The sequence below is a fragment of the Phragmites australis genome, chromosome 24, assembly GCF_958298935.1.
Source record: "Phragmites australis chromosome 24, lpPhrAust1.1, whole genome shotgun sequence".
NCBI classification, from domain to species: Eukaryota; Viridiplantae; Streptophyta; class Magnoliopsida; order Poales; family Poaceae; genus Phragmites; species Phragmites australis.
The window spans coordinates 4,732,367-4,746,222 of record NC_084944.1 but is presented as its reverse complement, the minus strand read 5'-3'; the positions used below and the strand labels follow the sequence as shown (position 1 = coordinate 4,746,222).

General features: G+C 39.6%; 1 protein-coding gene across 1 annotated transcript; it reads left to right on the top strand.

Annotated features, from left to right (window-relative positions):
* Positions 1-2,507: 2,507 nt before the first annotated feature.
* LOC133907764 (myosin-1-like) lies at positions 2,508-12,470 on the top strand. The gene is made up of 23 exons (XM_062349847.1): positions 2,508-3,347; positions 4,169-4,270; positions 4,352-4,495; positions 4,574-4,724; positions 4,804-4,831; positions 5,418-5,583; positions 5,662-5,725; positions 5,838-5,851; positions 5,945-6,029; positions 6,277-6,380; positions 6,524-6,662; positions 7,497-7,615; positions 7,699-7,851; positions 7,930-8,019; positions 8,473-8,550; positions 9,650-9,808; positions 9,951-10,154; positions 10,247-10,452; positions 10,533-10,668; positions 10,852-10,981; positions 11,090-11,236; positions 11,335-11,414; positions 11,566-12,470. Exons 1-23 carry the CDS (start codon positions 2,928-2,930, stop codon positions 12,223-12,225), a joined length of 3,579 nt encoding a protein of 1,192 aa, XP_062205831.1. The 5' UTR covers positions 2,508-2,927; the 3' UTR covers positions 12,226-12,470.
* Positions 12,471-13,856: the final 1,386 nt, after the last annotated feature.

Here is a 13,856-nt window from a genome sequence, read left to right as displayed (position 1 = left end):
CGTCCCTGCTCCCCGCTATATTCCCGATATCACACATATCCATATTTTTCTTAGTATATAAATGTACCAAGATTACATTACGTAGGGTAAATAATATATTACTCTTATATTTTTTTTGTCTAATCTACGATATTTAACCCATCTTATATTAATTATCTTCGTATGCATCAATAAGTTATTTATTTATATCACTGAAACATTGTTAATATATAGAAATAATCAACTATGATTCAATTTTACATCCTCATTAGGGATCCAATCCCTGCAAAATTTCCCGCGAGGATGAGTATGAGAGAAAACTTTTCACCGATAGCTAAATAAGGACGGGATGAGAAATAACTCCCCGCGTGGGGATCGGCTCTGTTGCCATCCCTAGTCACGAGTGGGCGTGGACGTCTAGGCGAGGTGATGAGATTGTGGGGGTCACAGGGTTAGGATTACTTAGGGTCTGTTTGGTTGCCCGAATGTCCTCAGCCTGGTTCGTACGAGTCATGCAGGCTGAGTTGAGTCAGGCTGAGTTGATGCATGAGGGTCTGTTTGGTTGGCTGCATGTGCTGAGTCTGGCTGAGAAAAGATTATGTTTGGTTGCCCGCATGAGTATATGTTGCATTACAAAGAAACTCACTTTTTTACCAAATAAACTAGGTTGGAAATATTTTTATAAATTAGTACATCACAGGATAAGAATATTAGTGAATTTTTTATAATTTTTGAAGAATTTTAATTAAATATTGACTTAGATTTTTTGGATCAAATTAATTAAAATTGGTTGCTAGTGAGCTCAAGTTTGCTCACGAAAATATTTAGAATTTTAGATCACTCTTGTACCACTAAATAAAATCTAAAATTAAATAAAAAAATTATCATGCACAGTATTTTTTGCACCGGACGAGCCAGCCCCGACGCGTACGCCCGATTCCGGCGTACGCGTGGAGCCAGGCTCGCTCGATGCGTTTGCACGGACGGGTGCAAGCGAGAGAGCAACCAAACATGCGCTGAGCACAAGCAACTGCACGCGCGGATGCAAGCATGAGGGGAGCCGACCATCCAAACACGCCCTTAGGTTTGTTACGTTGCGTGGACTATTTGTGCCGAATGATGGAGGTGGACAGTAGGCTGGTGGCATGGTGCCTGGTGGGGACTTGCATCCATGGGTAAACGGGTTTGGGTGCTAAGAATGTACCAAACTTGCTCTATCCGATAGATGAGAATTTTACCTGTTAATAGACTCATGGGTACGAAAAATACTCAATACCCGGTCCTTAATACCAGTAAGGTAGTGAGTGGCCATTGCTATTCCTAGTCCAAGTGGAGAAGTGCCGTGCATAATGCCCCTTCAACTGTTCTGTAATTAGAGGCGATTAATCATATGGTCTATTGACAGCCCGGCCGGCCCTTGAACAGGTCCAGTTATTTGAAATCTTACCAATCTACTGAGCATTACTACACTTGGTGCTAGTACTTCCCTCCCCTAACAATTAGGGGCGAAGCTACAGTAGCCCGTCCGAGTGCACCAGCATTAAGAAAAAAATAAAATCTCAGTTATTAGCAATTTAATTTTACCTTTTGAACATCACATAACCTCAAACATGTGCACCATTTAAATCCAGATATGTTAAAATATGCATTTGAATCTTTGTAGTTCTAGCTACACTCCTGCTAACCAGAACCAGCCTATGACCTTGCATGTCAGAGCTATACATATTCCGAACATAAACCTCTTATGTTTAAAGAATAGGAGCTTATTATGGTTTACACTTTGTTCCCAAATGTCCCCGTCGGTACCCATCCGAAACCACAAAAATCTGTCGAGCGATTCCTAACCTCAAATTGAAGTCGATATCGTAGTGCAAGCTCACCGGCCCATTACAATGTGTTAGCAAATTAATCACTACAGTTATGAAACCGAAAATATTTGCCGTAACCCAACTTCTAACCGATGCGGGGACGTTCCTGAAAGAAAAAACTAACTTGGTGACGGAAAGCCTGCAGTGCCGGTGTACCATCACCACCCTACCCATTTGCAATTTTGCAAAGTCCAGGGGCTTTTCTGACATTTGTCAATTTATTTATTTTCTTCCTCCTCGTACATGGTTTTCTCTACTTTTATGATAAATTTTATGATAATTTTTACTATATATCGCTATAAACTGAGTTCAAACCATAAAATTCATAAGATTAGATCTTCATAAGGTTATTTTATTTTTACCATATATATATCACTATAAACTGAATTCAAACCATAAAATAATCTGAGATCAGATTTTATAGGATTATTTTTCTTACGCCGTTAGCACTGAGCCCGGCAGCCGTTAGCCACCAGTCCCTGACTCCTGCCGCTCCACTCGCTTTTTTCTGGATCGGATGAGGCGGCCGAATTGCGTGCCATGTGGCCGGTTCAAAACCTTCCCGATACGATAGCGAAGCGAAGCAGCCTCCACCCACCCCCGCAGTGCTAACCGCTGCCCCATTTAAATTTAAACATTTTTAAACCCAAGCCCACGAAATTCGCAGGCCACCGTAATTCCACTATTATCTAAATTATTTCTCCCGACCCAGCCACTGCTTCCTGCCTTCTCTTCTCTCTCTTCCAGCGACAGAGACAGGGAGGGAGAGAGAGAGAGGGAGGCGTACGCGAGCTCCGGACGCGGTTCGCATCCTTGAGGGGCTGGGTCTAGCGCCGCCTCCCTCGCCATTTCTGCGGAGGTGTGGATGCGTGAGCGGTTCGCGAGATCGGCTGTTTTTTGTTTTTGTCTTTTTGCGATTTTCGGAGGTGTTTGCTTGGTGGGAGCGTGGATTGGAGCGGCAGGAGCTTCGGAGGAGGGGTTTGGGTGGATTTGAGGCGGTTTGGGCGGAGATCCCGCGGGGAGCAGCGGTTTTGTTGCGAATCCTGAGGTGATTCCGAGGGCGCAGCCAGCCGGCCGGCGATGGCGTCGGTGGAGGTGCGGTCCGTGCGGAAGTCGGCGGCTCTGCGGGCGCGCGGGCCGAGCAAGCTGCAGCCCGCGCGGTCGATGCCTCTCGACTACAGGTACTCGGCCAAGGCTAACGGGGCCGGCGGCGGATCGGCGGAGAATGGCGTCGGGCGCCGGGCGGCAGCTGCGCCGGAGGAGGAGGAGGAGAAGGAAGGGGAGGCCGTGGGGATTGAGGGGGACGCGGACTCGCCGTACAGCTCCAAGGCGGCGACGGCGGCGGTGGAGGAGGACGGGGAGAGAAGTGGAGGTGGAGGTGGCCAGGAGGTGGATTCGGCGGCTGCGGCTTCGCCGCGGCGGTTGTCGCCGAAGGCAGCTGCGAGCCCCTCGCAAGGTGACTCCAGGTGGGGTGACACCAGTTCGTACGGCGCTAAAAAGGTGGGCCTTTTCCCTCTTACCTCTGATGCTTTTGAAATGCGAGGATTGTTGAGGTTACAAATTGAGACACAGGGAAGATATTTCGGTGAAATCATACAAATGCGATGATGATCTGCTGTGGGGGATAGTCTTCTGTAATACGTGAAAACAAGCGCTAGGATGAACTATCCCAGTTACCAAGATGTCCTTTTTTTTGCCGGTGTGATTTTTATGCGCTTTAGGTTGTTTTTTGCATGGCATTTGCTAAGAAAGATACTACAGTTGTCACGAGAGTTTTGATAATTTGATTTTTGATATCAGAATGTGACTTCTGTAGTTCTAGCCTTCTAGGTTGTTATTGCAATGCGATTTGTCATGACCCTTGCCCCTAGCAACCTCAGTAGCATAAATGTGACACGAGGAAGTGATCTATCTTCTATGTTGTGGGTAGGGGTACCTTTAGTTCGGTTTTCACTGCAAAACAACTTTTTCCTTCCATGTCTCAAAGAGTTAGGAAAAACTTTAGTGTTTTGTACTAGATTTTGATTTTAGTAAGAAACACTTTGTTAACTATAGCATGTCAACACTAAGAGAAGCATCTAGTTGGTTATTCAGATTTCAGGTAGCCAATTTCTGCTCTCTATACTTATGATTTCCGAACTTAGGGCAGGCCTGTTTGAAGATTCATTTCTTGATATTCTACATGAAACATAGCACCTAGTTATCATACTTTTACATCATCTGATTTTTAGAAATATGCAATTTGAAATTTAAATGCTTGTGTCTTTTTTAACAACTTGGAGTACAGTGTCAATTCAAATTATACCCTATCCGTGTTGCAGAAGCATAGAGTTTTTTGTCAGCTTCCAAATGGTGATTGGGCATTATGCACTGTACTTACAATCTCTGGTGACGAGTCTGTACTTAGGGTTTCTGAAGGGAAAGTAAGTTCCTGATTTTTTTCCAAGAGATATTATGATCACTTTGAAAGTACAACCATTTGACACGAATCTTCCAATTTTAAGGTACTGAGATTAAAAACAGAGAGCCTTCAACCTGCAAATCCTGAAATTCTTGATGGAGTGGATGATCTTATGCAGCTAAGTTATCTAAGTGAACCATCAGTACTGTACAATTTGCAGTACAGATACTCCCAAGACATGATTTATGTGAGGATTGATCCTAACTTTGTCTTCTTTTTTTTCTGGAGTTTAATAGCTTTCTTATTGACATTTATTGTTTTGTAGACTAAAGCAGGTCCAGTTTTGGTGGCTGTCAACCCTTTTAAGAAAGTTTCACTATATGGTAATGAATGCATAGATGCATATAGAAATAAAACAATGGACAGTCCACACGTTTATGCAATAGCAGATTCAGCACTTCGTGAAATGAAAAGAGGTCAGTCGACTAACGTTGATATATCAATATTGTTTGTACATCTACATTTACACCTAACTAAGCGTCTGTTCATTTTCAGATGAAGTTAACCAGTCTATTATTATAAGGTGGGTAAGTTTTTTTTTCCAGTGAGAATTTCTTAGTGTAATAAAGCCCTGTACTTAGATGATAAATGATGGTAAAAGAGTCAAGCCTCAGAAATTATTCTTTTTCAGGAATGTCACAGTTTCATTTTGTTAGTTTTCCCATCAGCTGAACAGAACAAACAGTGACCCGTCCATCCGAATGTATTTTAATTGTGCCAGTTGCCTCACTGATAGAGAAAATTCTGTGTTGTTCTTGTTCATCAATAAGTTCACACCATAAGGATCCTGTTGAGGTGATTAAAACATATGCTGTTGTTTGGCTTACTAGATTCATGATTTGAGTGGTCTTCCTGCCGATAGAATAGGATGGGTGCACTAAAATCTCATGTACCACCGAGTATATATTTTTCATGTGATTGAAACATTTTACTTTGAATATATATTTTTCATGTGATTGAAACATTTTACTTCGGTGAACAAGTTCAGTTTGTTCTTATGTTAGTTTTGTTGAGGTCATTTGAGAAATTGATTCCATTTATAATCTAGTAGCACCATAATTGATTATGTGAATAAGTGATGCCATTTTTCCTTTTTTTTTAATATATAGTGGTGAGAGTGGAGCAGGAAAAACAGAAACTGCAAAAATTGCTATGCAGTATCTGGCTGCTCTTGGAGGTGGAAGTGGCATTGAATATGAAATTCTACAGACCAACCCAATACTCGAGGCTTTTGGAAATGCAAAGACATTAAGAAATGATAACTCAAGTCGTTTTGTAAGTTTTATTCTTATGTATGTATCACTATACTGCAATTCAGAACAAAGTTTCACTAATCCTGATTCTCAATTGCAGGGGAAGCTTATTGAAATTCATTTCAGTACCACTGGAAGAATATGTGGTGCCGTGATTCAAACATGTATGCAGATTCTACCGAATCCTGTTTTCTATATCGTTAGCATTTTCTGGTTTCATTTACATTTCTAACCATGGTTGATGAAAATTATCTGTTTATCTTGCTCCACGGACAGTTTTACTCGAGAAGGTAACTTCTAATCTTATGGTTATCTTTACAAAAAACAACTACTGTACTGTTTTATAATAAATAATCTAATATGCCTTTTTTCCGCTATGGCAGTCCAGAGTTGTACAATGCGCGGTAGGTGAGCGATCCTACCATATATTTTACCAGCTATGTGCTGGTGCACCCACATCTCTTAGAGGTACATAATCTACTATTTCATTCTGACACAATTAAGATGATGACATCTGATTATATCCTTTCAGAAATTTCAACGTGTTCTATTTTAGAAAGGGCTATTATTTGTTTGGCTCAGTTTCCAGCAGAGATTTGGGACCTTCATAATTCCTAATGACAATTCTATGTTCCTTGTGATGTTGCTGCTCTCTTTTCCTCTGTATACTTCTTAATTTAATCATATGAATTTCTTTATAATGTTTTTGATACAGAGAAGTTGAATTTGAAAAAGGTGGATGAGTACAAATATCTTAAGCAGAGCTGTTGCTATTCAATTGCTGGTGTGGATGATGCCCAAATGTTTCGAACTGTGACGGTACAATGTTTTTATACCTCATTCTATGGAACATGCCCTTTCTTACATTAAATGGTTAAGCTAATTCCATGGAAGCTTTTACACACCTGTGTCTGTTCTTTGCTAGTTGCTACTATCACGTTTGCTGACTTCTCCTTTTTCAGGAAGCTATGAACATCGTCCATATCAGCAAAGAGGACCAAGAGAATGTTTTTGCAATGGTCTCTGCTGTGCTGTGGCTGGGGGATGTCTCGTTCACAATAATCGATAATGAAAATCATGTTGAAATTGTTGTAGATGAAGGTAAAATAAAACATTTGATCTTCATTCAATAATTTAGTGGTCCCTACTTTTGACTCTTCTTTTCACAATGTGAATGTTTCTTTTGTTCTTCATTGAACTAATTTTGTTGGCTATCATTTTTTCATTTCATTTCCGCAATTTTGTTTTAGTTTCTGTCTTTAACACATTACAATGGTAACAAGATTTTATATATTACCTTTTATTGGATTCTGTTGATTGATTTCTGGTCTACCTTGTTTTGTTTGCGGTTTTGGAATCCTGAAGTTTGAAGGTGCTGCTTTCCACAAACCTTAATCAGATGCTTTACGATGTGAAATAATACTGTTTTACTGCTGTGGAACTGTCGATGATTTTTTATCTTCCGGACATGACCCATAACGACTCCCTGTAAGTGTGAGTAGAAATGCTTGCATTCCCCTAGAAGGTCAAGAATTTGGGGAAATGGCTGGTGCATGAAACTTAGCTTCATACTGCGGTCTAGAGCTATGATTTCCTGAGTTTAAAATTGTGGTCAAACTAGTCTTTTTTGAAGAAGACCTACCTAGATTGTTTACAAGAAAAAGAATGGGATAATGTCAAGTTTAGAGTCCATGTGTTTGGGAAGGTTGAGCCTCAGCATGGAGCTGCTGACAGCCTGACATACGATTAGAATTCTCCTTCCTTCGACAGCATGACATTTTCCATTACAGAGTGCATCAAACTCAACTCTTGGTTTCAATGAGCCTGCCTGATGCAATTTTGAAAAATTAAGTACAAATTAGCAATCCGTATAACTGGGAGGTACCATTTTGTACTTAGGAATAGGTATTGACAAAAGGTGTCCTTCTATTGCAGCTTCAAAAACGGTTGCAGAACTTCTTGGCTGCAGTACCGAAGATCTCAATTTGGCTTTGTCAAAGCGCCATATGAAAGTTAATAATGAAAACATTGTCCAGAAACTTACCCTTTCACAGGTTAGTTGTTTCTCAACTAAAGGCAAAGTAACAACTGTAGTTATCAAAGTACTAATGAATTTGCATATCTATTAATATTTCAGGCAACTGATACAAGAGACGCACTGGCCAAATCAGTCTATGCCAGTTTGTTTGAGTGGCTTGTAGAACAAATTAATAAGTCTCTCTCAGTTGGCAAGCGTCGAACTGGGAGATCAATTAGCATTCTTGATATCTATGGCTTTGAATCATTTGATGTAATGTACTTCCTTTTGACCTAAAGTCATCATATATTAATTTGCATATGGTTACTTATGACATCAATAAATTTGCAGAAGAACAGTTTTGAACAGTTCTGCATTAATTATGCTAATGAGAGGTTACAACAACATTTCAACCGTCATTTGTTTAAGCTTGAGCAAGAGGTGAGTTGTTTTTAATGTTTTAACTTGCAGAATCCATGTTGCCAAGTTGCAATTATTTTACTCAATTAGTTAATATGAGCAGGTATACTTTTTAGAATAATGGTTCTATTATTCTGTTCTGGACTTCACGATTCATAGAATATCTTTGTTTCTTTGTTTTTACTTTCATCCTATTGATGTTGCTTATTGAGTCATGGTTCTAGAATTATTGTGACAAATATAATGTTGAACTTTAGCAATATCACAGGCTCATTATTCTTTTTTTTACTTTTCCTTTTTGTCTTTGGAATAAAAGTATCAAATGTGCTTCTAGAATCTGCTACTTTCTAGTTATTGTGTTATCTAACTGGAAAGTGGTGAACTATATACTGTTATTCATTCAGGCCATGATTTTTTTAGATAAAAAATTCCTGTCGAACATTTCTCTAAAAAGGAATTTGTTTCTGCAAACAGGAATATGTTGAGGATGGCATTGACTGGGCAAAGGTTGAGTTTGAGGACAATCAAGACTGTTTGAATCTCTTTGAGAAAGTATGAGCCACTACATTCTTTTCACTGCTTGTCACTTGCTAAAATTTATATTAGTCTATGGAAATGCTGTAAATACATTATATAGCAATTCATGTTCTCGAAAAAAATATGCAGCAATACTGCCTTAGGAAAAGTAAAACTTTTCTCCTACTTAATTTCACAATAAGCAAAGCAGTTCTATTTCCTTGACCTCGTCTGCTTTTATCTTCAGCTGGAAAGTATGGTAATGTCAGAAGACTTGAACTTTATTGCACCTATGATCTTCCCATATTGTGTATGAAGTAAAGATTTGTTTGTTTAAAATAATACTCCCTCCGTCCACAAATGTAAGGCTTGTTTTGTTTTGCACATAGACCAAGAGGACTTTCAAATGACTATACCACACCCAATTATTAGCTCCAAAAGACTATATTCAATGCATGCCTGTGAAGAGTACAAAGAAAAGATGAACATTAATTAGGGGTATATAGGGAACAACACCCATATTTTGCATTTGAGTGTGAAATGAACCTTACATTTGTGGACAAGACCATTCAAAAAATATGCCTTACATTTGTGGACGGAGGTAGTACTAGTCAAAATGAAATGTTCTGGTAAGAATGCGTCCAAAGGGATCAAAGCCTACAAATTTCAGAGTATACCATTATGCAGATATTTTCGTTGTTAGAGATAAATTGGTTCTACAGAGCTTTGTCAAAACTTTGCTGGATTGACTGACCCTTCATAGGCCTGACCAATATTACAAGTAAATGGAGTTACTGGTTTATCAAACCATGACGATAACTAGCATTAAAAAAGCAAGGTTATAACTAGCTTAAAGCCACTGGATCTGGATCATGGGGTTGCTAAACACGGAGGACATTCGGTTACATTCCGTGTGTTCTGATTACTTTGATAACACTTAGACAATTAATACTGTTTGTGACACTTATCTTATCATGTTTCATAATTTTATTTACACACATCTTTTCTGTTATCATCTGAAAACTTGGTAAAGGAAGCCTTCGAATTCTCTCTGCTTCGTTTATCTCGCAAACTTGACCTGAAATCATGTAGTAATGCATATGTTTTTGCTGTCTAACATTCTTACTTAATACAGAAACCACTGGGATTATTGTCTCTTCTGGATGAGGAATCTACTTTCCCCAATGCCACAGATCTTACGTTTGCAAACAAGCTTAAGCAACATCTTAACACGAATTCTTGCTTCAAAGGAGAAAGAGGCAAGGCGTTTTCCATCCGTCACTACGCAGGAGAGGTTCGAAGTTGCTATATATTCACTGTTCTTTTTTACAGTAAACAGTAGGAGATTCTACTGAATATATGTTGTATATAATATGTGCTTTCTTCCATCTATGTTTTACCATGTGTCAACATTAGTTCTGATTCTTAATAATCAGGTTGGTTATGATACTTCCGGTTTTCTGGAGAAGAATAGAGACTTATTGCACATGGACTCGATTCAGCTCCTTGCCAAATGCAAATCTTCTCTGCCACAAATGTTTGCATCTAAGATGCTAGCTCAATCGGATAATTCTATATCTGTTCCATATAGATCTAGTGCTGCTGATTCACAAAAGTTAAGTGTTGCTATGAAGTTCAAGGTACAGATTTTTATGCTCCCATATAATCACTTTGCTAGATCTTGAGTGAATCAGAACAACTTTTATTGACTGTGCATGTGCAATTTTTGTAGGGACAACTGTTCCAACTTATGCAAAGACTGGAAAGTACAACACCACATTTTATACGCTGCATTAAACCTAATAATCTACAACTTCCTTCAATTTACGAGCAAGGACTTGTTCTTCAGCAACTCAAATGCTGTGGGGTTCTTGAGGTTGTCCGGATTTCAAGATCTGGATATCCAACTAGAATGACACATCAGAAGTTTGCTCGGCGGTAAATTGGATCTCTGAACAGTTACGTTGAACTTCTGCCAACTTCTTTCTTTTAAAAAAGTTAATACTTAATTTTATCAGGTATGGGTTCCTTCTTCTTGAGGATGTTGCATCTCAAGACCCACTTAGTGTTTCAGTTGCAATTCTTCATCAGTTCAACATTTTACCTGAGATGTATCAAGTTGGCTACACAAAATTGTTCTTCCGAACTGGTCAGGTCAGTGTATTTATTTTCCTGGTAATGATGACATTTAAAAGTAAAGCTGTTGGCTTCATTACATGTTTACAAACTATGTATTGTCCTGGATTTCTTATCCATATATGTATGCATACTCTTTTTGTTTAGCATTTAGTGACAATAATCTTGTGTTGCTGTGTCCTTTGATTTTGGGAACTGAAGATTGGCAAACTTGAAGATACTCGGAATCATACTCTGCACGGAATTTTAAGGGTTCAAAGCTGTTTCAGAGGGCATCAAGCTCGTCACCATGCGAGAGAACGAATCAGAGGAGTTTTGGCTCTTCAATCATGTACGCTTTCCAAACTACTGTATTTATGTATTTTACGTTTTATTCTTGTTGCATTTTTTCCTCTTAAGTTTATTGTATGGACTAGACCCCCTTCTTCTTAACTTGCAGTCGTTCGCGGTGAGAATGCAAGACAAATTTACTCGTCTCTGTCGAGGAAACGTAGGGCAGCTATTATTTTGCAGAGAAATGTAAGATGTTGGCTTGCAAGAAGGTATTTCACAAAGGTCAGGAAGGCCTCAGTGATAATACAAGCTGGTACGGAGATTTTTTATCCTCCTCTTATAAAAGTTCATTGAAGGGGAGTGGTAATTTGAGACACTGTTACTGTTTCTTCCTATATCCATAATATGTAGGTATTCGTGGGAACCTTGTTAGAAGATGTGATGGCAATGTTGATCTAATAAACGTGTTTAGAGAATTTGAATCAAAGCAGGTATGATCAATGTTTTATACTGCGTTGATGTTGCGTTATATTCATGAATAGTATCTTCCTAGGAAACCTGAAGTATTATGTATTGTTGCTCTTGATCCGTTTCATATAATTCAAAACAGCATGAATTTTTACATTGCTAATATTCTTTCAGGAGGCAGAGGGTGACCAAATTTTGATTAAGGCATCAGTCCTGGCTGAGTTACAAAGGCGGATACTAAAAGCCGAGGCCACAGTTCGAGAGAAGGATGAAGAGAATGAGATGCTTCATCAGCGGCTTCAGCAATACGAAAATCGTTGGTTAGAGTACGAGCAGAAAATGAAAGCAATGGAGGAAATGTGGCAGAAGCAAATGCGGTCACTGCAATCAAGCCTTTCTGTAGCCAAGAAGAGCCTTGTTCTCGACGAGACACCTAGGATGTCCGACTCATCAGTAGATCAGAGCTGGGAGAGCAATGGGAATCATGTCGGCAGTGGGTCTCAGCTGGTTCCACGCACCATTGGACGGGAAATGAATGCAGGTCTTAGCGTCATCAGCCGCCTAGCGGAAGAATTCGAGCAGCGTAGTCAGGTCTTTGTTGATGACGCCAAGTTCTTGGTTGAGGTCAAGTCTGGGCAGGCGGACGCTAGCCTGAACCCGGACATGGAACTCCGGAGGCTGAAGCAAAACTTTGACTTGTGGAAGAAGGACTTCGGCAGCCGCATAAGGGAGACGAAAGTGATCCTGAACAAGCTCGGGAACGGCAATGAGTCGTCGCCCAACTCCGTGAAGCGGAAATGGTGGGGTAGGCTAAACACGTCCAAGTTTTCTTGAATTATGTATCGATGTCATGTATATGCGCCGGTAAAATATTTTACATGTCGGCGCGGTTGCTAACGACCTATCGGGTGTTGTGAGGTCCAGTGTGTTGGACTGGATTTATGATCTATGGAGGGTGAGTTGTATAGTTCTTCCACGAGGGCTTCTTTCAGAGGTCAAGAACCACTGAGTTGTGATGTAATTACTTGCTGAAATAGTTGTTGAAGGGGAAGATTGTGAGATTGCTCACTGCTCTGCTATTCTCGTGGTTTGCTTTCTATCTGTTAGTGTAACCTATCTGGCATACTCGTCTTTTGACCGCAGCGGCTGATCTGATCAGTTGATATTCCCACTGAGGAGATAGCTACTTGCTAAATAGAGTAATGATTCTTTGCTAAATCTACTACCTGTGTCTTTGCAAGGCAGGTTTGGTTCTACCTGTTTAGGCGGTTGGGCTTCATGATGTTTCACCACAAGATGGCGACTGTGTCTTTAGTGATCTGTGGGTGAAGAGAAGCAAAGGTGTTGCCAAACAGTTTAGAAAGGGTTTTAATACTCTAGTAATTCTTAGGGCTTGGTTAATTTGGAAATAACGCAACGATTGCGTGTTCAATGGGATGAGACCGAGCATTCAAATAGTCCTGCGACCGGCCAGAGATGGGGCACGGCTTGGGTGCGACGTAGGGGCTTTTCGGCTGTCATAGCTGACCATGGGTGGCTCTTAGTGTTGTGTGTTTGTAGGTGTGGTCGTTTGTTTCCTCTCAAAAACGCAAACTGTAATATTTTAAGTTGGAGTGTCACTACGTGAAAAAAAATCTCAAAATTAACAGGTCATAATTGTTATGGTTGACAGGTATCGCATCCGTTATTTCGAACGCGTAGTTATTAGTGATGAGAATTCATCACTAATAAAATCATTGGTGACGAGTTAAAACTTGACATGTCATTTATTATGGTATTTATGATTGGCGAATGTTTTTCGCATTTTTTGACACGAATTTTTTTTCACTCGAGCTATATTAACGTAGAGCTATCACCACTCGTCACATGTCACAGGTGATTTTTCACACTATTTTTATATACTACATTTCGACGGATTGAACCCGCGATCTAGCCTCACACGTATACCCACTTACCACCTCACACCGTGTGCCTTCTAAAGGGAGATGAATATTTTATCCTTTTAACTTTTTTGTCAAAGTTATAAGTGACGGGTTATAGTTATGACAATCATAAGTGACGTGACACATTTATAATCCGTCATAATTATGATCTGCCACTCATGTTCATTATATGATAGACACATAAACCAGTTAACTCGGAGTGTCTTCGGTAAAATAGATATAACTTTTGCATACGGACTCTGATTTTGACGTTTTTTTTTATTTTACGAACATCAAAAAAAGTTACATCCATTTCTCCCCACCTTGTTGGGTTCGACGAATTTTTTGAAGCCAAAAACAACTTGGAAGATTGAGTTCACACTCCCAGAACTTTCTGCACAGTTTTCGAAACACGTGTTTATGTCCATAGCCGTCACCCTTTACATCAAACTTGAGCAAAAATGTATAATAATTTCTATTCTAGTACTGCTGAAGTGAGAAAAATAAAAAATATTTTGGTAATATCTCATGTATTATTGTTAT

Coding starts and splice junctions, on each gene's coding strand:
- LOC133907764 (XM_062349847.1), top strand. CDS start 2,928: ATGGCGTCGGTGGAGGTGCGGTCCGTGCGGAAGTCGGCGGCTCTGCGG. Junction 7,852..7,929: donor ATGGCTTTGAATCATTTGAT/GTAATGTACTTC, acceptor ATAAATTTGCAG/AAGAACAGTTTTGAACAGTT. Junction 8,020..8,472: donor TGTTTAAGCTTGAGCAAGAG/GTGAGTTGTTTT, acceptor TTCTGCAAACAG/GAATATGTTGAGGATGGCAT.